Source organism: Camelus bactrianus, chromosome 3 (assembly GCF_048773025.1).
Source record: "Camelus bactrianus isolate YW-2024 breed Bactrian camel chromosome 3, ASM4877302v1, whole genome shotgun sequence".
NCBI classification, from domain to species: Eukaryota; Metazoa; Chordata; class Mammalia; order Artiodactyla; family Camelidae; genus Camelus; species Camelus bactrianus.
In genome coordinates this window covers 41,772,679-41,800,598 of record NC_133541.1, presented here as the reverse complement: position 1 = coordinate 41,800,598, position 27,920 = coordinate 41,772,679, and the positions used below count along the sequence as shown (strand labels likewise).

Here is a 27,920-nt window from a genome sequence, read left to right as displayed (position 1 = left end):
GCAAAGAATGCATTAAATAATTGCTCCATTGTGACTCTTCATCTCTGAACAATACTTTTCATTCTTTCATCTGTTAGGTCCAGTTCGTTATTATCACCATCCACATAGGCCAGTTCTTTTTCATGGAGGATTGCAACTACCAGTTTCCCGTCTTTCTATACGTCATTATGAGTTACGGGTGCATCTTTCTGCTGCTCTTTCTCCATTTTTGGTACCGTGCTTACACCAAAGGTCAGAGGCTACCCAAAACCGTGAAAAATGGAATCTGCAAAAACAAAGATCACTGAAATTCAAGCACAACGTAAGTCTATGAATTAGACTGATATCTTGTCTTCCTTGACAATCGAGATATTTCCATGTGCAGTGCATTTTATATATTTTTCAAACTCAAGATCTTGTATTTTTATGATAAGTTATTGGGGTTTCTGATATTTGAGAGCCCAAAGCTCCCAGATAGTAAAGTCTTCTGATAATTAGAGCCTGAAGCAGCCAGTTTTTCAGATGCTTTTAAACCTAATCTAAAAGTTTTATTTAATACATTTTTTTTAGAATGAAAGAAGGATATGAAACAGTACAGTAGTCTTCAAAGAAGTCCAGTATAGATGAAAAATATCATTAGATATTTTGAGCATGGACAAATGTCCATTCCGTACAATAGATTCCTTCTGCTAGGTCTGGAAACCTCTAACTGTGGACTCTGGCTTTGTTGCTTGTTGACTATATTCAGAAAACACCATATTTACTCTAGAGTTAAATTCCCATTCTAAAGAGCTAATGTGGATGAACGTTAGTGAAGTTTTGATCAGTTATCATTTAAAATCACTAACAATAATTTGTGCTGGATCTCTTGGGTAGGCTGGCACCAGTTCTGCTTGTAAGACTTCTTCACAACACTTTTGTTGGGTAAACTTTAAAAGTAATGATCCTTTAGGTTAGTACATGGGTGCACTTGAAACTAAGGTTAAGTTAATATTTTGAAAACGATGGATTGTTCTGATGGCTTAACAAACACGTTGCTATTCCTGTTTTACAGTAAACTTCGTGTATTTCTGTAAAGAGATGAATTTGTCAGTGGAAACAGTATTCCATGGTTCAGTGGAAAAAAATCTGTTGTCTGTAGTATTGTAATGTCACTTTCTCGTATTGTCATGGTTTAAAGGATTATCTTGGTTAAATATACATTGATTGGATGTATAAATGTTCATATCATTAGCACACATTAAATGGTTTTTAGACCACTCAGTATTCGTTATACACAGTTTCCAGAGATGGATGAGAGTGGCTTGTGAAGTAACTGGAGGCACGTGGTGGCACAGAGATTATCCAAGGGAGATTTAGTTACAGGGATCTCTCTCATAAAGAAAGAGAGTGTGAGAGACTACATAATAATTATTACAGATTCACTGCTTGAAAAAATATCTTCCAGAATTAGGAATTAATTAGCAGCCTGCATATCTTTTTTTCAAACTTATAAAGTATATAACGAAAGATGGACATTCATTTGTGTAGCTTTCATTTCTTTATAATTGGCTATTTTCTGAAATTCTCTTCTCATGTTTTCTTGTTGGAGAACCCAACTACTCATCAGTAGAGTTTTGCCCAAGAAGCAGCAATATTGATGTTCCTGAATTTTTCCTCATTGCCTTTTTTTCTTGTTATATTTATTCTTGATTTTGAAGGACTCCTTATACTTGTATAACTTTAAGCAATTAGTACCCCAGTTACTGTGTAACACACAGTGATACTTAATTGTACTAACTGTAAACTCCCAGTGTTAGGTGTCTCCCTCCTAATCCATTAGTCTCTACCACGGCCTTTTCTCTTCACACTCACCAAATTCATAAGGTTATTTGCCATTAAGTGACCTTTAGTGATTTCACTTGCTTACAGTGTGAGAAGATAAGGGTTGATAAATGGGGAGAATTTCATTTTTTTAAATAAATAAAAAAGAACATGAAAGCAAAGATAAAAGAAAGAGAAGTTCTAATTTTCTCTCTGAGATCTCAGGGTTCCCTCAGTGTTTTCCTGTTTTGGCTCTTTGGATCCAACCTGTAGTAATACGGGGAGGTAAGGCGAATGCTATCACACATACGTACAATTGCCAAAGACCCAGAGACTTTTTGGGCAAAAACCAAAAGGAAGCAAAAATAAAAGAAGATGAAACAGGAGAGTTTGATTTCTTTTCTTGCATACTTTCTGACCTATGCTGAACAACCTCTTCTCATAGTCTTTAAAATGTTTGAGGTGCCTCTGAACTAGCAGCAACACGTGGTACAGCCGCATTCTACATTCTGTGACTGGAGGTGGAGAGCTAGAGCGCTACACGAAAAGAGATCACAGCTGGTAGAAGTAACTCCCTACGAACATCAGCAGATCAGGATGGGTATCACTTGGTGTAGGACTGGATAGGCATTGTGTTGTTAAAGGAGTTTCTGCTGGGGATTCATCCACTTTTCAGGACCTCGTTGCCTTTGAGTTTGCTTACCTAACAAATAAAAGCCCAGCTATAAAACCTGGTTTATGACATAAAGTTCTATAAATCCTTTGGAACTTACATGTATATTATAAATAAATATAAAAATAAAATTTTAAGTATCTATGGGGCATTTCCAATTTACAGTCTTAAATTGAGTAGAATTTTTAACTGAGCAGACTGCATTGTGCCATAAATTGTAAGATTGTGAGGTTATATTTCTTCAATATCCCTTTTTTCTGTTAAGTTTTTAAGACAGTGGGAAACTCTGTAGATACTGTCAAAGTTTGGGTTTGGTTGTTGTGTGTTATAATAAATTTGTGGTGTTACATGTATATGTGTGTGAGTCCTTCATTTTGGAATCTAACTGCATATGTTTGCATAGATAGGTGGTTTTTAATCTGAATACTCATTTAACCAAAGCATGTTATACATTTGTTGTACAACTGCTATGTTCAGAGCTTGTGTGATACAAAGTACAAAGATACCTACCATCCAGTTGGGACATCCCGCAGGTTGGAGCTCCCAGACTGGCAAAGGCGATTATGTTACTGGGACAGTAAGTGATAGATACCATATAAGTGAAAGTCCTGGCACTTAGCAAGCAAGGAAGGCTTCATGAAGGCATTTAAATTTTTTTGTTTTTTGTGTTTAATTGAAGTATAGTCGATTTACAACGTTGTGTTTGTTTCTGGTGTACAGCATAGTAATTCAGTTATATATATATACACACATACACACACACCTATATACACACACGTATACCTTTTCATATTCTTTTTCATTATAGGTTATCACAAGATATTGAATATAGTTAATATATATAATGTATGTAACTATAAATATAGTTACATATATTATATATAACTTTTATATATAAACTATATTGAATATTGAATATAGTTTATATATATGAATATAGCTTATATACATGACAAGGAATATAATTTATATATATGAAAAGAAATATATATGTGTGTGTGTGTATATATATATATATATACACACACACACACATACTCTTTTTCATTATAGGTTATTATAAGATGTTGAATATAGTTTCCTGTGCTGTATAGCGGGAACTTGCTGCTTATCTATCTTATATATAGTAGTTAGTATCTGCAAATCCTGAACGCCCAAGTTTATCCCTCTGCACTCCCTTTCCCCCAGTAACCATAAGTTTGTTTTGTGAGTCTGTTCCTGTTTTGTAAATAAGTTCATTTGTGTCTTTTTTTTTTTTTTAGATTCCACGTATAAGTGATATCATATAGTATTTTTCTTTCTCTTTCTGGCTTACTTAGTATGATAATCTCTAGGTCCATCTGTGTTGCTGTGAAGGCATTTAAATTTGAGTCATGTGTTTAAGATACACAGAATATCAAAGTGGGTGATGGATTAGTGGGCAAGTGGTCTAAGTGGAAATAAATAATAAATTGAAGCCCAGAGGAAGCCTTGCTTTAGGAGTGTTTAGAGAATGGCCAACAGACCAAATGAAAGTGAGGCATCCTGTGGGTGATACAGAGAGATGAGACCAGGAAGGGAGGAGGGCTCTAACAAGGGGACGTGCTGCTGCTGCATCCAGCCTTGATTCCCCAGGCAAATGGGAGCATTCAAAGGTTTGGGGGAGAGGAGAGGTATGACCAAAGTGGTACCTGAAGAAGAGTCACCTGGTGGGGTGGGGTGGGATGGGGGCATGAGACCCTAAAGGCAGAGATAAATGAGTTAATTAGTGAGGTGAAGGGAGCCAGAGTGTGTGACTGACTGGAAAGAAAGAGGCTGATGTGCGAGAGCTTCTGATGGAAGGGTCCAATCTGGCTACTGATTGACCAAGGATGAGATGTGTTGCAGGATTCAGAGAAGCAGTGTGCTGGGGTGTGTAGGGGGAGAGGGGGGCATGGAAAGGAGGCTGAATCTGAAGCAGTGAGGCATGGATATTAGATGCCAGGTGACCTTGGACAAGCCAGGTAACTTCTCAGAGTTGGTTTCTTCATCTATAAAATGAGAGTAAGAGTACAAGTTCTCCTTGCTGGATTGTTGTATGGCTTAAATGAGGTAACGTATTTAAAAGCCTTTTGTAGTAACTGGTTAAAATGTGAAATAACATAAGCACAGAGAATACAGACACCAGATTGGAGTAGGGTGGAAAAGAAGGTGGCTCCCTAGTCCAAGAGAGAGAGAAAGGGCTGTTTCTTTCTACTTTACATGGAGTAAGGTATGTGTTGATTGGGAAGGGGGTGGGGACAAAAGCTCCTGTAGACGTTTGCAGCAGGTGCAATCACAATGGAACAGGCTCACCACATCCTGTTATACCAGGCTGCCCCAGAGAGAGGGCCAGAGGACTCTTATTTTTATGCGGCTAGCTGAGTGTGGCCATGGCTTTCACTGACAGCTGGGACTGGTTCAGGCAGTACATGCACATATAACCCATCATCTTTACAAACTGCAACACCCTTAAAGAGTATTTGTACCTAGAGTCAAGCTGTAGCATTTTGAAAATATCGCCGTACCTTGTGTCAGCAGGTAAAGCCAATAGGATTCAGTTAATTTAGGTGAGAGTCTGATTGCTAAAGAGAAAAGACTTAGTGCAAGATAGTATTGGCTTCCAGTGCCCAGGGGACGTTATGTACTCAGTACTTATAATTTCAAGAGGCATGATGTAAGCATTTGACTACCAGATCGTGAAAGCCGGGGGCTCGGATCTGCTGCCTTCTCTCTTAAAAGCTGCACGAATCCTTGTCAGCATGTCCCGTGCCTCCTTTGTGTTATCTTGCCCATGAATCCGCTCCTTTCTTATTTTTCTTGTGCCAAACATTCTACTTCAAGGCCAAATAGTTTTGGCCCAGCTTAGAGAATTATTCTTGGTCTTCTCACATTTTTACCTAATGTTAAGAACCTTTTATCCACGACGCTGCTCTAATGGAGGGAAGCTTGGTGCAGTGGTTGACAGCACCGACTCCGGAACCAGCCAGCCTGGTTGGGTCCTGGCTCTGTCACTTATGAGCTGGATGACCCGGACAACCTCTCTGAGTCTTAATGTCCCCACTGAAAGTGGGAACAATGGCACTACATCCCTCCTCAGTTTAGTGTAGAGATTTGATGACTTAATACAGGGAAGTCTTTTAGGGCAGCACCTTCCTTCCAGTTCAGGCCCCAAACCATCGACTCATCCCCAACTCCTCTCTCTCACTCAACATCAAAGTCTTCCTCTGAAAGTATCACCGGAATCTGACCACTTCTGGGCCCTCATGTCAGCCTGGATTTCTGGAATCACTTTCTATAGGACTCCCTGTTTCTGCCCTTGCCTCCTACAAGGCATTGTCTATGTAGTACCCAAAGTCATCTCTTAACACAAGTTGATCACATCACATTTTGACTCAAAACCCACCAATGGCATGTGACTTCACCCAGAGAAAAAGCCAGAATCTCTATCATAATCTCCAAAGCCTCCCATGGCCTGTCTCCACCTGCCATTGCCCCTCTGTCCTCATCTCCTAAGACTCCCCATGTGGCTTCCTCTGCCCCAGCCACACTGGCCTCCTTGTGTTGTGTTCATTGGACCATGCAAAGCACATGCCCATCTTAGGCCCCATGGTTTAGCTTTTGCCTCTGCCTGGGTGGGGCTCTTCCCCAAGTAACTGCTTATCTAAACCCCTCATTTCCCTCCAGTCTTTGCTCAGATCTCACTTTCATAATGAGAACAACCCTGTCCACCCCCTTCACTACTGCAACCTTTTCCTCTCTTTGCTTTGCTCTTTCTTTTTTCCATACAGCTCTTACTACCTTCTAACATGCTATACAATGTACTTAGTTATTCTTTATGTTGTTTATTGTTTATATTGTTTATTTATTATGTTTCTCATTAGAAAGTAACCTTCTCAGGGGTATACATTTTGTCTGTTTTGTTCACTGCTGTTGCCTGAACAATGGCTGGCATATTGCGGGAGCTCAGTAAATACGTGTTGAATGAATTCGTGAAGCACCATATAGGTATTTGCTATTGTTACAGGTTCTGTTCCTCTGCTCATTCTTTTACTGATTTAGTCATTCATTAAACAACAGTTTGTTAAACACCTACTATGTCCCAGATTCTGTGCTGGACCCCGAGTATAAAAAACAAGTCAAATCATAGCAATCCCCACAGAAATTTACACTTCGATGGACGGAGACAAACATGTAAACAAGTCAAGTGTTCCAGCTGTTAAAACGGTGATTTTTAATCTGCATACTGCAGGGATACAAAGGAAAAATAGTTTCCCTGGCAGAGGGCAGGACTTCACAAAAGCTTGAAAGAAGAGGTAATACCAGCTGACTCATGAGACATGAGGGCCTGTTTGTCAGGCAAAAAATGAAGACAGAGTGTGCCCAACAGATAATTCCAGGTGAGAAAAGGAAAGGAACATCCTGGCATGAGCTTGAGGGAAATGTGTAAGGTGGACGCAGTGTTTCACAGTCAGGGGTGCAGGCTGGGGACCAGGACTGACTGGGAAGCAGGAGGGAGGAACACATGGTGTGCAGGTTTTGAACATGCTGATTTTGATGGTCATCCCTCCAACAAATCTGCTCCTTTCCCTTAGGCAGTAGTGTGATGACTATTCTTTTAAGGAGCTGGGACGAGAAGAGAAGGATTAAGGGTACTAGGTAAAGAAATAATGGGACTGAGGGAAAATTTTTTTTTTCTTTTAAAGAAGCAGCAGCATAAGCATGTTTATTTACTCTAGGGATGGCTTGAGGAGAAGAGTGAAAAGTTGCATAAACACAGGGGGAATGGATGTGCCCAGGGACAGACACAGATTTCAAATATTTCCCAGCCTCCAGCAGGGTCCTACTGAGGCTGGAGACCATACATTTGTAATGGTCCCTATGTGCATAATTGTGTTCATCCATGATTGTGTGGGCATGGAAAAGACTTGCATTGACCAAGGTGGGGATTTGCAAGAAAGACAAAGCAGCAGGACAAGGAAACGAGGATGCTGAGAATGAGGATGCCAGTTAGAATGGGTGAAGTGATGCATTATGGGAGCTGAAATCAAGACTCTCAAAGGACAGTAATGCTTACTAAATTCCTTATATATCTCATGCAGTAAAATCCTCACAACATCCCATAAGGTAGGTACAATGAGGAAGGTATAGATAAGGAAATTAATGCTTATAGCATTTAGGTAAATTGCCCGAGATTAGGCAGTTATTAGGTGGTAGAGGTAGATATTGAATCAAATCTCTCTAATGTCAAACCTCTTACTCTTTAACCATTTTGCTATACTGCTGGTATAGTGAGGGGTTGATGGAATCAGGGAGTGAACTGATTTGTAAGTTCAACTAGGAATGATGAAAACCCAAAATAAGTTATTTAAACAGGACTGAAATTCTTTCTCATGTAAAGTTCCAGAGAGATGCAGTCAGACCTGGGTTGGTTACACTTTAGTATTAAGACCTAGGAACTTTCTATCTTGTACCTCTGCCATATATCACTTCCATTCCCATAGTTACCTCATGATCCAAAATGGGTGTTGGAACTCCAGCCATTGCATACATGTTTCAACAAGCATGAAGGAGGAAGAGGACAAGACAAGGACTTGATCTGTCCATTAAGGATACATAACAAAAGTGATACATCATTGGCCAGAATTTAGTCATATGGGCCACATGTAGCAGAAAGTAATCTGGGAAGTGTAGTCTTTGTTTTAGGTCACTCTGTATTAAGCTAAAACCAGGGATTCTATGACTATGGAAGAAGGAGGTGAATGGGGATATTAGAGGGTATAGGCTGTGGTCAGAAATTCAAACTATGGATATAGCACTGTATGGCTCTGGAAGCGAGAGGCTGATGTAGAAATTGCACTATGGTCATTAGAATTAAACATGTTGAGGAAGTGTTAGGCATGGTGTTGGATTTGCGGGGTTGTCCCCGTAAATGTTGAAGATCCTTAAGGTGATGAAGAATCTTGGAATGAAGACTAGCCAGGTGAGAGAGTGCTCTGAATAGGGGTGTGTGGCCAAGAAGACAGTAGATGACAATAATGAGAAATGCAAAGTAACACAAGCCTCAAAGGCTGGGATGTGCTTTTTAAAAATAAACTTTACTTTTGAACAGTTTTAGATTTACCAAGTGAGTACAGAGAGCGCCATAAATGCATACCCAGTTTTCCCTATTATTAACATCTTATATAAGTATGGTACATTTGTTATAATTAATGAGCCAATATTGACACATTATTATTAACTAAAGTCCATACTTTATTCAGACAGCTTTCCTTAGTTTTTGCCTAATGTTCTTTTCTGTTCCAGGATCCCATCCAAGATACCACTACATTTAGTTGCCATGTCTCCCTAGGCTCCTCTTGGCTGTGATAGTATCTCAGACTTTCTTTGATGACTTTGACTGTTTTGAAGAGTACTGATCAGGTTTGTAGAAGGTCCCTCAATTAGAATTTGTCTGATGGTTTTCCCATGATTAGGTGGGTTATTAGTTTTCAGGAGGAAGACAATAGAGGTAAAGTATCATTGTTACAGCAAATCAAGGGTATGTGCTGTCAATGTGACTTTTCTCTGCTGATATTAACCCTGATCACCTGGTTGAGATAATGTTACTCTTTTTTTTTCCTTTTATACTTTATTCTTTGGAAGGGAGTCACTACATACAGTCACACGTAAGGATACCCCCTTGGGGGCAAAGTTATCTACGTAAATTATTTGGAATTCTTCTGCTTGGGTAAGTTGCCTATTCTCTCTCATTTATTCATTTTCTCATTTATGTATACTAGTATGGACTCATGAATATCTATTTTATATGTTGAGTTAAAATCTAATACCACCTCATTCATTTTGCTGCTCAAATTCTTCCAACTTCTGTCATTGGGAGCTCTTCCAGAGGGCCTCTGTGTCACTCTGACATGTCTCAACTTACTGACTTTTTGGCACTGCAAGATGCTCCAGACTCATCTTCATATTCAGCCCTAGAATCAATGAATTCTCCAAGAGGATTTGACTGGAGAATGGTGTTAGAGACCAAAAGCTGGCGCTAGGTGTGCTCATTGCCACTGGGGTGTTATTGGATATAGGCCTTCTCAGCTGGCAGAGCAAGGAAGTATATGTTTGTATACTATCCAGTATATATGCATACGTCTATCAATGTTTCTATGTGTAACCATCTGCCGCTATATTAAGATAAACATAAGTTCACGTTGATTTATTCAATTTTAATCCATTAGTAAATGGATCATTTTAGCCTTTGCCCCTTGCTTATCTTTAACTCCATGAGAAACCTGGCCCCGGCATCTGCCGTCTATTTACTTAGCAGTTCAATTCTCATACACATGAATAGTAGTTTCAGAACTGTTAACCCACATCCCACTTGGTCAACTAGTGTTGCTTTTGTTTTTCATTTACAGACTCCACCCATTTCCACAACTACTTAGGCCAGCACCTTCCCCCTTCATTGTCTTCAACGAGGTTGTTTCACGTATTTGTAATGCAGTTAGACTGTTTTGTCACATTCTACCTTCCATCCTGGGACCCTCGCCACTGCTGAAAATTTTTTTTTAATTTGCATCCTTTAAGCTTAACTTTTTGTGCTTTAAAAGCTCTTTGAGTTTTGCCAAACGTGTGATGTCATATATCCATCATTACACTCCCACACAGGATAGTTTCACTGCCCTAAAAAATCCTCTGTGTTTCAGTGGTTCAACCCTTCCCCATCCTGAACCCCTGGCTTCAACTGATCTATTTACTATCTCTATAGTTTTGCTTTTTCCAGAATGTCATATAAATGGAATTATGCAGTGTGTAGCCTTTTTAGATTAGATAGTTTCATTTAGAAAGATGCATTTAGGATACTCTGTGTCTTTGTGTGGTTTAATAGCTCATTCCTTTTTATTGCTCAATAATAATCCATTGTCTGGATGTACCAAAGTTCTTTACTCATTCACCTATTGAAGGACATCTTGGTTGCTTCCAGTGTGGGAGGATTATGAATAAAACTGCTATAAACATTGACATGCTGGTTTTTGTGAGGACATAGGCTTTCAAATCAGATAGATAAATACCTGGAAGCACAACTGTATGGTAAGACTATGTGTAGCTTTTTTAAAACTGCCAAAATGTCTTCCAAAGTGACTGTACCACTTTGCATTTCCACCAGCAAGGAAGGAGAGTTTCCTGTTGCTCCACATTCTCACCAGAATTTGATATTTTCAGATTTCTGGATTTTAGACATTCTAATAGATATATAGTATCATCTCAGTATTGCTATAGTTTGCAGTTTCCTCATGTCAGATGATATTTAGTATAGTTAAGTTCTTTTTATTCCTCACATGGGATGCCTTTTATTTTCTGATCTTTGCAAATTTCCACACGTTATCCAGCCTTTGTTCAAGTGCTTTATCCTCGTGAAATCTCTATAAATCTTATGAGCCCTTAGCAGCACCTTCCTCTTTTGACTTTCTATTGCACTGTAGTGGAGTTACATCATACTTATATCTAATTTGCTCAAATTCAACTGCAGAGCCACAATCTTTTCCTGTGATTATGAAACCCAAAGTTTTAAGTTTGCAGCACGTGTATCTGGTGGCCAAACCTGACTTGGGCATTGAGAGACTATCCCTTTATTCATCCACATAGGGTCAATATTCATATATTTTACTGCAGAAACATTAATGTGTTTGCCCAAACCTCTACTGCGATGTTAAATAAATACACTGTATATGTGCAACATATTCCCCTGAAAATCATCCTAGGTTTAGTAATCCTTAGGGAAGTGGCAGTATTTTAATTTTCTAGGGACAGGGAGGAAATGGCTCTGAAGAGGTTGAGAGATCTCTTTGCCTTCTGAGAGCAGAGGGGACTTTCACCTTCCTTTGATAGTGTCTCTGGAGAGAAACGGCTTCAGGGGGCATTTGGTTAGATAGGTTCAGAAAGAGCCTAGTAAAGATTTCTGGGCCTTGAGGCTGGTCCTAATGTAGAAAGGAGCTGTTGTATCTATGGGGAGAGGGAGGGAAGGTCAGTGAGCATCACAAGTGTCATCTCTTAGGTAAGGAGACAAAAGTCATGCTCCCTCACCCACTCCTTCCCAGACCTTGAGAAAACCGTGGAAAGAACTGAGGGTATATTTTTATCTGTTAAATGGGACCAAACAAGTAAGAATAAAGGTCAGGTTAGAAATCAAGTTGGACTATGAAAAACAGAAGAGGCTCTATTTCTTAGAGTTGTGAGTTTGGGGGCTAAGAGTCCTACCTGGCACACAGAGGTAAAATGACATCTAGTCTTCACACAGAGGACTAGATATCCATATTATTGAAATAAACTGCCCAACGCACATCTGGGAGGTCTTTGAATCAGCAATCAAACCTGACTAGTGATTCACAGATCAATGTAGTTTCCTCTGGTTTTCATTTGTTGATAGCCCTGTGGTGTCCTGTGGACTGATTGCTTACATTATGGTATTTATCCATATATTTTCCCCACCTGTGTGCTCCATCACTTTCCAGCTTTCTTCCTGGTACCATTTTGTGAAGTGAATCAAGATAAATGCTTTTCACAATTCCCCTACGCATCGTAAGAGTAATCACAGTTGCCAAGAGAGAAGTTTTAAGACTGTGATTTGTAAGAATATAAATCAGTTTTATACCTACAGGCAAAGCAGCCTAGCATGGCAATTCCTCATTTAAAATACATTACCTTTGTCATTATTTACTTCTTTCACTGGAGGGCGCTTTTGTATGAATGTGCCGTATATTTTGTCCTAGTTGAATCAAACAAAGAGTTAATTTAAAGGAGTAGTATCTAATTTCTTGTCCCTGGCTATAAGAGGGAAGGGAGCATCTGTTTCTTCTTGATGGTGGTGGTGATAGTGGTGATGGTGGTGGTGATAGTGGTAGTGGTGGTGCTGGGTGATTGTGGTGGTGATGGTGGTGGTAGTGATGGTGCTGGGTGATACTGATGGTGATGGTGGTGGTGATGGTGGTGGTGATGATGGGTGGTGGTGTGGTATGTGTAAAGCATTTTGTTTTTTAAGCCATTAGTGTAAGTAATTTAATTCATACTATCCAGTTATAAGTTTTTAAAAAAAAAACAATTCTTGAAAGGAAGCTGATTCCCTTTGTTTGACATCATATAGTAACTATCTACCCAATGTTTTCTTTTTGTTCAGTTTGACAGGTAAAATAAACAAAATCCATTTTTCTCTAGGCAGAAAGAAAACTTCAGACATTTGTTATCAAATAAACAATATAGATACATTTAAGTATTTCTAGCTACTTTGCTCTGAACTTTTAATAAAAAGTCATGTCTCTGACACAGAGATTGTAAAATGGAAGAATAAAAGCTGCTAGTGTAAAACATTTCAGTAACATCAGATTACGGTATGTTTTCTGACACTAATTTTTTCAAATGTGCCCTTGTTGGAGCTGTGTTTTAATGGCAGTACATATCCAGTTGGCAAACACATAAAAGACACAGCTTTTTTACAGTCGAAGACAATCTGGGATAATATATGGAAAAAGACATGGACTGTATTGATAAATAACTTTTTATACTGATACATAAAATAAGAAAATGGGGCAGAGTATTACCATGGCTTATTAACAGACAGATGGTGGGGTGCTTCAATATTGCAAGAGCTACATTTCAATTCTTTCCCCCTAATTAGTTGGTAATTGAATAACATATTGATTCTTTAGTTTCTCCTTCCCTTATTTTTATAATTAAAAAAAGGGAAAGGTTTGTTAGAATAAGGTAGAAGTGTTTGGTTCATGTGTTTAGAGGCCGTGGAGGAAAGAAGTTCTGTGCATCTGTGTTCATTAGGGAGGCCTTCCAGGAGAAGAGCACCAACACAAGCCCATAATGATTTTGTTGTTAAGAAGTCATATTTTTTTTTACAATGCTTACAATATGAAACTTTCAATGCTTAGTTGATTGTAACCTTAAATGCACTGCAGAAGAGAAACAATTTTATTCCAGTTTAAGTATAAAGTTAGGAAGAAGAAACAACTTCATTATTTCTATTGTTTTTGTTTTCTCTCCTAATTCTTCTTTTCAAATATGTTCGTTTTCTCCCTCTAATTTAAAAGATAGTATAGGTTAAAAGTAAAAATGTGGAAAACACAAAAAGTAGAGTTGGAAAATGAAAAATCTACCATATTCCTGCCATCCAAAGAGATCCACTGTTAACATTTTGTTACAGGTTTCAGGTAACTCTTGGCAAATAATACTGCTTAACTAACAACCTCAAAACTTTCTGTGGTTTACAACAACAAATATTTATTTTCCATTCATGGGTCTATGGGTCTGTGGGTTGGTTAGGTTGATTTTGGCTAGACTTAGTTTGGTTTGGCTCTAAGTAACAGGTCCCGGTTGAGCCCATGTCATGTGACTTATTTGGGGCCCCCAGTTTAAGAGACAGAACTACAACTGTCCAGTGAAATGACATGAAGGGGGTATAAGCTAGGCTGGGAAAGAGTGGGTGAGACTGTGGATGAAATAGCGTTGGCCATTGATTGCTAATTACTAACATTATGGATTTGCTATACTATTCTTTCTACTCTTATGTTTAAATTTTTACGTAGTGGGGAAGGTTATAGCTCAGTAGTAGAGTGCCTACTTAGCATGCATGAGGTCCTGGGTTCAATCCCCAGTACCTCCATTAAATAAATAAATAAACAAACCTAATTACTACCTCCCACAAAACAAAATTTTACATAATAAAGAGGTAAATTTTTAGCTAGAATAGTGCTCTTACGATTAGAAAAATTCTTTAATACCAGTCCTTTAATATCTACATACTACATTATTATTAATTTATTTGGTAGTGAATTCTGCACATTCAGTGTCTAACCTGTGATCTGGTAATGGTCATGAGCTAGTCTTAAGATCCTTCCAAAGGCCCATTAATTTTTATTACTCCTGACTTCTTATTTGATTTACTATGTTTTCAATAACAGATCCAGACAAAACTGGAAAATGTTTTAATAATGGATCCACCAGGATTACCATCCCCTCCTTCCATCCCTGGCCAGGAATAGTCATATCCAAAGTACTTATAAAGTTTGTTTATCCATAGAACATCTGACACCCTATGTATTTGCTGTAGGTTCCCAGGGTTTATCAGCTGCATTCCTCCATTAAACTGTGAGAGGGCTCCTTTCAGTGGGGACTGAGCAGAAGGGCTCTCTATTCTGACCCCACCCAGCTTCGTCTACCCCTGCATTTAAGAAGGTAAGACATCCTCAATGAGGGGCTAGCTCATCATACTCTCCTTCAGACTGAGGTCGAGGAAGCTCACAGCCACTAGGACCAAATCTCCTTTTCCCACAGGGGGACTAATACAGGACATCCTCTCTGTCATCAAATGCAACTGTAAACCCCCCACAGTCATAGGACACGTCCACTGATGGGAAACTGAGAATGATCTATCTGCACAGCCCTATCAGGAGTTTCACCTATAAGAATAACCTATCTGTGGAATAAGGACAGCATTCCCAGGAAGTCATCACTTGCTGAATATTCTGAGTTCTTTGATTTTTAAGCACCTATAATGCCACTAATTCTTCTACTAGACACAGGTGAATCAACAGTCTTAACTGGTAGTTGGAGTTACTTTCTTTGTAGTGCTAGGAATTTCACTATTTGATTTCGTTATCTACTGTTGCACAACAAATCACCCCAACAAATCAAACTTAGTGGTATTTAAAAGACCAACAACTGCAGGTTCTGTGAATCAGGAATTCAGATAGGACACAGCACATATGTTGGTCTCTGTTCCATGATGCCTGGGGCCTCTTATTCTGAAGATTCAAAAGGCTGGGAATGTCTTGAAAGGCTGAGGGCTGAAATCACCTGGAGGCATCTTTATTCACAAGTCTGGCAGCTGGGCTGGGATGGCTCCAAGGCTGGGCTCAGCTGGGCTGTCAGCCACACTAACACTTGGCCTCTTCCAAGCTTGGCTTTTCACAGCATGATCGCTGGGTTCCTAGAGCGAGGACCCAGTGAAGCAACTCCTGTAGAGTGAGCAGTCCAAGAAAACTGGGGGGAAGCTGCATGGCCTTTCAGGACCAATTTCCAGAAACCACAAAGCATCACTTCTGCCAGACTCTATCAGCCGAAAACAGTTACAAGACCACTGGATTCATCAGGGAGACAGAGCCCACCTCTTAACGGGAGGTATATCAAAGCATTTGGGGGGCATGTTTTAAAACCGTCACACAGCTCCAGATTCCAGGGGGAGCTGCCGTGCCTTCAGAATCCCCAGGTGAGGGGCTTTGCTGTCGGCATGATAACCAACATGAGTGCAGGGTAAGTGCTGTCTGGCTTTGCAGTCTGAACAGAGTGCTTTCATATTCTTGCTTCTTTTCCAAAATGCTTTCCCAGCATTCTTATCTCTGAAACAAACTGTGTAAGTTTGACTGTTTCACTTGTGTTTTTAGAGCTTTTTAAAGGCTCAATTCTTTTCTGTATCTTCTGAGGAGCTTTCCAAATAGATCATTGGTTTTGGTGTTAGGGAAAGAAATGTTTCCTCTGGCTGTGCAGCCTCTGGTTTCTTGAATTCAATGGATAAACCAGTTGAGGTCACAGTCCTTGCAGGGCAGGGTGTTTTTGACACCCCTCCAGCTGTAGTAGCTGCAAGAGGCCCCTTCACCCTGTGTCCTCACCAGTTGGAAGTTGCGAGAGAATTAGGCAGGCTTCCACCCTTATCTCAACACCCGATACCAACCGTTTCACGTAATTATTGGCTACTTGTTTTATCCCTGGCAAAATTCATGTGCTGTCCTTTGCTCATTTTTCTATTAATTAATCTCTTTGCATTTTTGAAACAAAAGTTTTTTTTATGTTTACAGAGCAACCCTATGCTTTTTCATTTTAAAATGAAACATTTAAAGATAGTTTTATTTTTGCTTTTTCTTTCATTTCTTTTTATTCTGTACTCTAATTACTGCAACAAACATACATCCTTAAAAAAAACCAAAACACAAACACCCCTTAGGATGGCTACCATTTAAAAAAACAAACAGGGATTACCAAAGGTTGGTAAATTGGAGAAATCGAAATCCTTTTGCAGCTGCAATGGAGAAAAGTTTGGTAGTTCTGCAAAAAAAAAAAAAAAAAAATTAAAAATACAATTACCATATGAACCAGCAATCCCACCTTTGGGTATATATGCAAAAGAATTGAAGCAGGGGCTCAAAGAGCTATTTGTACATGCATGTTCATAGCATTCTTCACATTAGCCAAAAAGTGGAAGTAACTCAAGTGTCCATTAAGGACAAATGGATAGGCAAACAGACAATGGAATATTATTCAGCCTTAAAAAGGAAGGATATTCTGACCTATGGTACACCATGGATGGACCTTAAAGACATTATGGTAAATAAAAGAAGCCAGATACAAAAAGACAAATACAGTATGATTCCACTTACATGAGGTACTTAGAGTAGTCGAAGTAGAGGGGTGGTTGCCAGGGGCTGGAGGAAGAGAGGGGTGGGGAGTGGTTTAATGGGTACAGAGTTTCAGTTTCACAAGATGGAAAGAGTTCTGGAGATTGCTTATACAACAATGTACATGTGCTTAGCACTACTTGAACTGTCCACTTGAAAATAGTTAAGATGGTAACTTTTATGTTACTCCTTCCTCTTTCCATTTACTATGTCTGTCAGACTTGGTGTCAGTTTTGCTAACATTGTAAAAGGGATTGGGAAGCTTTAACTTTTTTTTTTTTAGAATACTTTCACTTGGCTTACAAATTGTATGCAGCTTTAAGGAGTCACTGAGGTTATTCTTTGGACTGCCTTCCTCCCAGCTATCACTGCTAAAATTCTCCACCTCTCCATGGCTGGCACAGACCAGGTTTTTGGTGGTGCTACCTCTTATGAGGGCAAAAGCTCAGATCTTCTGGAGTAAAGGGAGGGCGAAGGTCAGCCCTGTGCTCACACACTTCCCTCCCTTAAGGTCTCGCCCATCCTTTCCTCCTTCCTGGCAAAGATCCAAACAAATTTCCAGCTCTTATCCCATCTCTTGCTCTTGCTCCAAAGACCTCCACCCTGCCTTTGAAGGCTTTTGAAGCATGTTTGTCTGTTGGTCTTGTGTACCCATATGTTCCTAAACTCTCACCATTATCAACTCCCATCTCACTTTTATGTTTCCCTTCTTAATATCAAAGAAAAAAAGGGAAGAGAGCATGGGAGTTGAGGGCGGAGGGTGGGGGAATTCAGAGAGGAGCCCATTAACTAGGCTTCTTGTTGTCTGTAGCAGTTTTTAGAGAGCCACAAAATGGGTGGGTGCTAGCTTCAGCAACAGGAAGTGACAGTGATATTTCACAGCCCCTACCCTAGGACGTTTTTCTCGCCTGCTCTCTGTGCACTACTGCAAAGGCCTTCCAGCTGGAGTGTTATCATGCACACTTATCCCAGCCAATCTTGTCTACCTTCGTCAATATTCATTTTAAAATATAGATCTTATTCTGCCTCTCTCCTGCTTAAGCCCTTTAAGGGCTTCCCATGACTTGGATGATGAAGACTAAAACCCTTGACATGCTCTTAAGGACCTATGGAGTCAGCATATGCCCAGCTTTCCAGCTACCCCATCCATAGTCCCTCACCCTAGCTTATGACTGAATAAAGAACTCACGTTCTTTTGCTTTCTCAAATGTTCCAAGTTCCTCTCCAAGTTCCTGTCTAGAACCTGCCAGACTCACTACTCCCATACTCTCTGCCACCACCACCACTTCCCCCAACACACACAAACCCCTTCCCCTTGACCTGAGTAATTCCTATCCATTTTTCAGATCTTAGATCTCAGTTCCTCTTTTAAGGAAATCTTTCCCAACCCGGAGTATATCACACTGCCTGTTGTATGCCTAGAACTCAGTGTGCATATTTTTAGACCACTTACAGTATTTTTGTTAAATATTGTATGGTCATCTGATTCATATTTGCCCTCTCCACTAGACTGGAAGCACAGGAAGGCCATGGCTATGCTTGTCTTGCTTCAAATCTTATCCGGGTTGTTTAGCAGAGTAAGCATTCAAAAAATATTTGTTAATCCCACATATAAGTGATATGATATTTGTCTTTCTCTGTCTGACTTATTTCGCTTAATATGATAATCTCTAGGTCCATCTATGTTGCTGCAAACTGCATTATTTCATTCTTTTTTTATGGCTGAGTGGTATTCCATTGCTGAATAAGAATATATATGCATAATTGAATCATGTGTCCACCAGAAACTAACACAACATTGTAAATCAACTATGATTCAATAAATTTTCTTTTAATTTGTTGGGTCAATATAGATATGTAAAGATGTAACCCTATTCTATATTATGCTGGGTCAGGTATTGAAGAGTAGAGGGGTTAATACATAAGACCTTATTTTTCACCTGCCCAAGTTTGGAACGAACTTGGAGATAGATTCAGGAGTCAGGCAGATAAAGATAAAAAGCTTCACTGTTAAGTTTTGAAGAGAAATGATGTGACAAATACCATCTGCAATTAAAAGGAATGGGTACTCCTTGGAGAAATTGTTGATTCCAGGTCTTGAGAAGGAAATATATTAGATGAGCTTAAACCATCTTGTAGCAGAAATAAAGACACTATTTAAAGACTAATGGGGATATATGGAAACAACACAAGAGCTGGTTTCAAGAAGACAAATGACAGTAATGGGCCATAATTCATTAAATAAAGGAATCCATGAGTCCATAATGATATTCAAAAAAAGCAGGCAGTGAGGGGAAGGGAGGAAAGCTCTTCTTTACAAAAGAATTCCAGATTAAAAATGCAGAAGGAATAATAGAATTAGAAAATCACTTTTTGCAAGCATCATTGTAATAACTGATTTTCCATAGATGCTAAAACCAATGAGTGTAAGTTTGTTGGGGAACAGGATATTCATATAAGCTCACAGTGTCAGCTGACAGGTTATGTATTAAGTACAAAGGGAAAAGATACCTTTAAAATGAAGAGATCTGGTGGGCACTACCTTAACCCAAGTGGTTAAATCTGGCATCAGAGATAATGGAACAAGCTGACATTATGTTCTTCCTGATGTGATGCAATTGGAAGCACATAACATCATGGACATGGTATTCTTGCTTAATATCCAACATGAATTAATCATAAGGAAGCATCATTATGGCATATTCTATGATACAGATGGTCTGGCCTCTTCAAACTTGTCATGTCTTCTTAAAAGGAGGGAGATTATTCTAGATTATGGTGAGTAAAGAGACAAGACAGTTAAACGCAGTGTATGGTTCTAAAACAGGTGCTGAAAGAGTAAGAAAACTAACAAAATTGCTCTTTGAGTTGTTCAGGCTTGTACTTCTAGCTAAACTGATCTTATGATGAACAGGCCCCCCTCCCTGTGTACTGTTTTCTTAGAATAACTTATCCTTTTACCCCAGAGGTCTTGAAAGAAGGTCATGGACTGAACCTCAAGAAAATAGGCAGACCCCCCTCAATTCCTCCATAACAACAGCAAGTTCTTATCAAGATGTAGAGAATGTAACACCCTGTAAAATGCCCTGATTGTTATCACCTTTTCTGTTCCATCCAGTTTTTCTATAAAACCTCAAGACCCCAACTCCAAGACTGGCTCACCATCTCTAAGGCATCAGCCTGCTGTGACTTCCTTTACCAGGCAAAGCAAGAAAGGTGTTCTTTTATATCCTCCCAAAACTCTACCTGTAATTCTCAATTTGGCTCTCGGGGTACAGAGGCTGATATTTTTGGTGACAATACAAAAGAAATTTTGAGATAAATGGGAGAAAGTTAAATATGGATTGTATATTAGATAGTAATGTATCAATGTTAAATTTCCTGAGGGTAAAAATTATATTGTGGTTAAGTGAAAAATGCCCTTGTTCTTGAGATACCTATTGAACTATATACGTTCAGCCAAAAAAAAAAAAAAAAAAAAAAAAAAGAAAAGAAAAAAGAGAAAGATGGCAAACGAAGTACAATGCTAACAAGTGATGAATGTATTGAATGTATGTGGCAAGTATATAGGTGTCACTATTCTTTGAACTCTTTCCAAATAAAAGTTGGGGAAGTAGGTAGTTCAGAGTAGGTGGCTTTAAGTCTGTTGACTAAGTGCACTTGCTGATACTCCCCTGTATCTAAATTAGCTAGACTCACCTTGTTATAATCACTCCTGGAAAACCATAGGCTTCTCCCACCTCCTGCTGCCTCTGCCCCTTGCCACAGGGCCTGCTATCACAAAATTTATGGCTCAGAGTAGCAGAACAGAATTGGTAAACTTTGGAGGTAGGGAGATCCCACAGAAAATCCAGTAAAGCCTGAGTCATGCTTGCCCAGTTTTACCTTCTAAACTCACTATTCAGAGAAGTTACCAGGCCAGAAATATTCCTATAGGGCAATGGTTCTCACAGTAGGTTGTGCATTAGAATTGGAAATCCTATACCCAGGCCATACCCCAATGCAATTAAATCACAATCTGTGAAGGTGGAACCCAGGCATCAGTAGTTTTTGAAGCTCCTCAAGTGGCTCCAATGTGCAGTTTGAGAACCGCTACTCTAAGGAAGTCTCTCCTTGCAGAAATATGATTAAACAAGGTATCAGTATTTACTTCCAGTATGAGCCAGGGAAGACCCCAGGGTGTGAGAGGATGCAGACCCAGAAGTGAAAAAGGCTCCTAGAGGCTTTACAGAATAAAGATACAGAGTCCTTCCACACAGCATCCAGCTCCTTCCCAGCTGTAGTGTCTAGCCTTGCCCACAGCACTGCAGAACTTTCTTATTAGTTCTAGGTATTTTGTAGACCTCATAGGAGTTTTTACATAGGCTATCATGTTGTCTGCAAATAAAGGCAGTTTTACTTATTCTTTCCAACCTAGGTTCTTTTTCTTGCCTCATTGTGCTAGCTAGATCCTCCAGTACGACGTCAAATAGAAATGGTGAGAGCAGATATCCTTGTCTTGTTGCTGATCTTAGGAAGAAAGCATTCAGGCTTGCACCATTAAGTATGCTGTTACCTGAGGATTTTCATAGATCCTTATTATTAGGGTGAGGAAGCTACCTTGCATTCTCTAGTTTGTTGAGAGACTTTTTCTTTTGTAATAAGGAATGGATATTGGATAATGACAAATGCTTTTTCTATTTTTTCTTTTCCCTTATCCTAAAAAGACTTTAAAAAGTGGGAATTTCAAACATAACAAAAAAAGAGAATAGTAAGAAAGAACCCTCGTGCACCCATCATGTAGCTTGTTAGAAATGGAAATTTTCAATCTCCAACAAAGTTGTACAGATTAGACACTCTTAGTGTAAGGCATAGCAATCTGTGTTTTAACAAGTTCTCCAGATGACTCTGAAGCAGGCTAAATTTCTAAAACCCCTGCCCTCAAAGATTGAGTCTTTTAAAAGATAACTAGAATACAACTTTTAAGCTGTAATTCTTGATTATCTTCAAATATCTGTTCAGTATTCCAACTTCCAATTGTCTCCCAATTGCTTTTTAAAATGTTTAGATTTTATAATTTTTACAGAATGGTGATCCAGGTAATGTTTACATGCTGTGATTAGTTGATTTGTCTCTCAAATCTCTTTCTCTCCATCCTCCACTATCACCATCCTTCCTTGTAATTGCAAATACCTGGTCATTTATAGATGCTCCCACATTCCAGGTGTTGCTGGTTGCAAACCCGTATTTTTCCATCCTCTGCATTTCTTGTACATTGGTAGTTGCATCATAAAAATAAGTATGGTCAAGTTTAGTTTCAATTTGGGGGCAAGAATCCTTAGTAGATGGAGCTGAGGTCTTTACCTCTTTAAAAGCTCCTGGCTAAAATTGGTTCTAGCTATTTGCGCTGCAGCTCTCTGCTTACTCCAGGTTCTGCCTCAAGCCTCCTGTCTCATTGTTCCTCCCCTGTTCCCATCTTCTTGGGCTCTGTACTTTTCCTGGCCCAGTTTGGAGACCTGACTTTACTCTCCTCATGGCCTTTAATTAACATTCCTTCAGATGCTATTTTTGGTAACTTCATCATCAAGAGGAACAGGTAAGAGGCGCTCTCTCCCAGGATGCTGCCCAGGTCCTCAGGACACATCCTGGCAGGGCCTGCAGAACCCCACCTCTAGCCCTTAGCTTGTCTGATCAGATAATACTAGCATTTCCGTGGTCACTCCTCTGTGCCCCTACACTCCAAAGGAGCTACTTTCAGGAGACCTGGAGTCAGGTCTGGCATCTGTTTTTAAATAAGCGTCTCTGAGGTCCTGGTATGTAAACAGGCTTCACTTCAAATAGAACTCTGAGGAGCTACTCTCCCTCCTAATCCCTTATTGGAGCTGGACTCAAAGCACTGCTCTGTCATTAATTCCAGGAGCAAACTCAAAGCACTGCTCTGTCATTAATTCCAGGAGCAACCCAATCGGAGACTTTTCAGAGACAGCTGGATAAGAAAATGCAGTCAAGCAGGTTTGAATGTCAAGAAAGTCTCTCTAATTTTAAATGAAAGGGGAAAATCCACCAATGGTATATCTGATCAAGCTTGAAACCGAATGCTTTATGTGTTTTGTCCACTAAATATAATCCTTTTTTCCCCTCCCCTCCACTTTTTACAGTTGGTTTTTGGGTTACAATGTAGATGGACTAAATTCCCAGTAATTTGTGAGTCGGCTCTTGTTCCCTCTTGGTCTGGGGTAAACTCTTTCTTGTTTCTTTTTTAATCTTACATGGTAGAAGATCTGCACCAGTCATCTTTGCGGGGGTGGAGACTGGAGGTCTGCTCAGGTGCTGGTCATATTTTGTTTCTTGATCTACGTGCCGGTTACAAGGATATGTTCAGTCAGTGAAAATTCTCAAACTCTATAGAGATAATCTGTGTGCTTTTCTCCATATATTATAATCCACTAAAAAATTGAAAGAAAAGAAAAAGAAAGGAAAAAGATCTGTGTGAGAAATAAACAAAAGGAAAATACAAGACGTAAAGGAATCAGCAGTCAGGACAAATGCTTAAAATAACTTTGTTTTTTATGTCCAAGCCAGTTTCAGCTACTTGGCTCTGAAAGAAAAATAAGAGTGGCCGTGTTGTAAGCGAACACAATAACCATTGTTGCCTTTGTTAGCCCTTCAAGAGAGCCCAACACGTACAGACACCCTGCCCCAAGCCCGGCGCACAAACCTTCCTTGTTCCCCAACTGCTTCCGCCTCACAATCTCATTTTTATCCTGCTCTGGCTTGGTGCTGCCCACCACTGTCTCACTTCTGACTCTCTGGGATCCAGTATTTGTTTGTGGTCCATGGGTCTTGACTCCCAGGATTCTCTGCTGCTGTGACCAAGAGTAAGAAATTGCCTGTTAAATATCTTGCCTCTCAGGATGCAACCCCAGCCCGGGGCACCTTACTACCTACCAGTATCTGGCTGTGAGACCTGGCAGCAGTGCTTTCTAAAAGTTCTACACATTACTCCTCTCCCCCATTTCTTTTTCTTTCTTTCTTTTCTTTCTTTCTTCTTCTTCTTCTTTTTTTTTTTTTTTTTGTAAATTGAATTCCTTTGGGCTGTATTAAGTATATTTGCTATTTCAGGAACCATTCGTGATGAATCTTTTGAAAGTGCAGATAATTTTATCCTACCTTTTAGATTTTTCTTAAAACTGAGCTTAGGGGCTATGGGTCAGACAGCTGGTGTACTAATACTGGAGCTTATCATCTGACTATTTGCTACCTGAGAGTTCTGTACCATGTAATGATCTGTAATTCTGATGAGGTGAAAACTTGACTCTTAAGCCCTTGATAGTGAAATAGGAGAGAAAGTCTTTAATGGATGCCCAGAGTTTAAGCCTCCAGGAAAGGAAACAAGAGAGTGGGATAATCCCCTAACTGAGCTACCCCCAGCCCAGGACAGGCTGAGGAATTGCAGTAGGTGGAGAGCCAGGAGAGGGCAGATAAGCCAAGACTCAGGTATGAAGCAACAGGATTGAGGGCCAGAGAAACAGGTCAGTCAGGGTAATAAGCTAAAGCACTGAAATGGGACAGTAAGGGCCTCTGTTCGTCTGTCTATATTCCTCCTTCCTCAAAGTCCTCATTTATCTGTACAACTTCAACTTCCCCAAATCCACCCTGACCTCATGATCTAATATTTTCAACCATGGGTCATCTCTATTTGGATGTTTCACTGTGAATCAAATGCTGCATGTCCAAATCCCAACTTCTTTTGTCTTTTGGCATTTATGAGGACTAATTCCACTGACCTGGGTAATTCTGAAACATGAGTATAGCATAATATTGTCCCCATAAGATGCATAAACATGAGGAGTAGAGACTATCAAAGCCATATTGAGCAGGAAATCCTAGGGGCTGGCCAGGCTCATGTACAAGCTGGATGACTTCTCTTGCATACCAGCCTCATCAAAATTTGAGAAATATGTACATGGATCTTTGGAGTTGCTGGTAAGGAGTCAAAACCATAAATCACCAGTGGAACCTAGGCACCTCTGTGTGGAATCCACAAAACTGAATTTTAGACAAGCTACCTTGGTGGTTCTTGTGTATAATAAAGTCCGTTCTCTGTGCTCCTTCCTGCCTGCCCAGACAGTTCCTGTTTCATTGTGGCTTATGGTGCAAGCTGTCTGCCAGCCTTCCAGACACATTTGGAGTCATCTTTGGCTATTTTTTCTCTCTCATCCTTTACAGTTACCCATTCACTAAATGTTGATATTCCTTCTATCTCTTCTACTGCCATGTAGTGGCTAGATCTTAAACAGATTTTTAAGCATCACTCTCGTCACTGTGTGGATAATGGACTGGGATGGGTGTAGGTGTGAAGTGGAAGCAGGAAAACCTGTGAGGGATACTGTTGCAATACTCTAGCAGGAAAAAAATAAGAATTTATTGATGGCTTATATATGCAAGATGTATCAGTTTTCTATTGTCACATAAGAAGTTACTATAAACTTAGTGTTTAAAAACAGCATGCATTTATTAGCTCACACTGGTCAGAAGTCTGGCACAGGGTGGCTGTGTGCTCGGCTCAGTATACCAGGTGTCAGGAGGCAGAAATCAAGGCAGCAGCCAGGCTGTGTTCCTCTGTGGAGGCTCTGGTGAAAAATCTGCTTCCAAGCTCATGCAGGGTGGCAGAATTCAGTTCCTCTTTGAATCTCTGACATCTACAGCCAGCTGGAGAAAACACTCTCCTCTTAAAAAGCTCATGTGATTAAGTCAGAAAAATCTCCCCATTCCAAGGTCAACTGGTTTTGAGTCCTTAAATACAGGTGCAAAATCCCTTTAGTAGATTTACTCAATTAGTGTTTGATTGAATAAGTGGAGAAAAATGTATGTACAGCCAGGCTGGAATCTTACAGACAAATTCAGAATACCGCCTATCATATAAAAGAAGCAGAATTATAAGAAATTTGCATGTATTTCCCTCAGTTAAGTTTTTCAGTAACCCTATGAAGTGGATATCATCATTATTTCCATTTTATTGATTAGGAAACTGAGACACAAGAGAAGTTAAGGGTCTTGTCCAAGGTTACACAGGTATTTTCATAACACTTCATTGATCTTAGAATTCCATGTCTGTATTAATTCAACTACCTTCTGAATGGCTTTCCTATCTCCAGGATTTTCCTCCTCCAATCCACCCTATGTTCCTTGGTCAGACCAATGTTATTTAAAAATTTTTTCTTCCCATCAGGTCACTTTCCTAGATAAAAAGAATTATACTTAGATATAGTAACACAGAGGCATGGCTATTATATGCCAGAAACTGAACTTATACCCAAATATGAGAATTCATTCAGCGAGACCCTTGGTAAAGATTTTCTTATGCTAACTTGTAATAGTGTGATTGTGAGGTGGCAGGAAGTGTGTGTGTGTGTTTGTGTGTGAGCGATTATAACACAAGGCATGGGGTGTGGATTATATGTTTCCAAACTCAAAAGGGCGGAGCAAGTACAGATAATCTTTTAACAATAAGTAGTAGGTTCGGAAGCAAATTTTATAGGTTAACCTGAAAATATAAAAGTTGGATATTATATTGTAGAATACATGCATTTAAGAAATACACATTTAGAGAAGATGAATTGAATTGATTTTAGGAGATGCATAACTTTTGAAGCTTAGTTTCACTTGCTCATTCACTCCACAAATATTTGTTGAATGTCATTATATGCCAATGAAATGTATTTATTTTTTCCTACTAGAGTATTGCAACAGTATCCCTAACTGGTTTTCCTGCTTCCACTCCACACCTACACCCATCCCAGTCCATTATCCTTTTTTTTTTTCAGATTTCAGTCTATGTTTTACTATGATTTAGATTTTTTTCCAAAAAGGACAAAATTATATAGCATAAAAATTCAGGTATCAGAAAGACTCAATAGGCTGTTTTTCACTTTGTTCAAGTTTTGCTTCCAGGCATTAAGTGTGTCATAGAGCTGTTGCCACTGTTGTTTTCCAAATGTCCGGTGTGTGCTATGGCTGACAACTACTTTTCTCTGGGTCTGATCAATTTTGCAATAGACCATTTTAGTTCTTACCGCATCAGTAACAAATGCCTCAACATCATCAGCTCCGATCTGAAGTTCCTGCTGCATTGTGTCAAAAGAAATTTCTTTGTTTTCCACTGCCATTCCCATAAAAGTAAGTAGTCTCATTTTTGCCATATTCTGTTCATGTAGGAGACCAAGTGAATCAATGAAGTCCTTATTATTCTGATAAAACTTGACATATGATGCCAATTTAGCACTCACGAAAATGGTTAAAAGATCATGAATAAGCTCGCCTTCCAAAAAGTTGACTGGTTTTAAAGTAAGAAGATGGTCAAAGAGAAATGCATTTGGATTGCTTAAAAATCTGTTTAAGATCTTGACACTTTCAGAACTTTCTAATACATTTTCAACTAATTCAGAATAAAACCCATATCCCATGGCCCATAATGTGGCCTAGAAAGCCCCTCTTCACTCTGTATCCAACCCCATCTCCTCCACTCTCCCTTTCACTCACTCCACTCCAGCAACTATGGCTCCCTTCCCATTTTCCCTGGATGTGGTAAGTATATGTCCACCTCAGGCTTTCACATGGGCCGGTACTCCATCGGCTTGGAAGGTCTTCCTTTAGACAGTTACACCTTGGTTCCACTCAGATTGTCTCCTCCAATGTAACTTTATCAGAGAGTCCTTTCCTGACCTCCTGAGCCATAATAGCACTCACCTCCTCCACCACCCTCCCCTCTTTTTCCTCCTTTTCTTGCCAGCACTCAATTACCACCTAATATATTACTTAATTTTATGTATTATAGTTGGCTTGCCATCCCCTCCCCCATGAGGACGTCAGCTTCTGGAGATGGGGACTTTGTTTAATCTACTGCAGTATTCCAGTGATGGGCACAGTGCCTGGCACATAGTAGGTCTTCATACATGCTTGTTGAATAAACGAATGAATGAATGTAAATCCTCTATTTCTTTGGGGCATTTATTTTTTTTTAAATACTGAAATACAAATATTAT

At 39.5% G+C, this 27,920-nt stretch overlaps 1 protein-coding gene and 1 pseudogene across 2 annotated transcripts in view; one reads left to right on the top strand and one right to left on the bottom strand.

Annotated features, from left to right (window-relative positions):
- The window catches only part of ELOVL7 (ELOVL fatty acid elongase 7), a 70,493-nt gene extending 67,685 nt beyond the window's left edge, over positions 1-2,808 (top strand). For both annotated transcript variants that reach the window (XM_074358717.1, XM_074358716.1), the window contains one exon: positions 78-2,808. In XM_074358717.1, coding sequence (XP_074214818.1) covers positions 78-287 — 210 coding nt within the window. In that variant the 3' untranslated portion in view covers positions 288-2,808. The remainder of the gene's footprint in view (positions 1-77) is intronic.
- Positions 2,809-26,703: 23,895 nt separating this feature from the next.
- Positions 26,704-27,356, bottom strand: LOC105077854 (eukaryotic translation initiation factor 3 subunit M pseudogene; annotated as a pseudogene).
- Between the last annotated feature and the right edge of the window lie 564 nt (positions 27,357-27,920).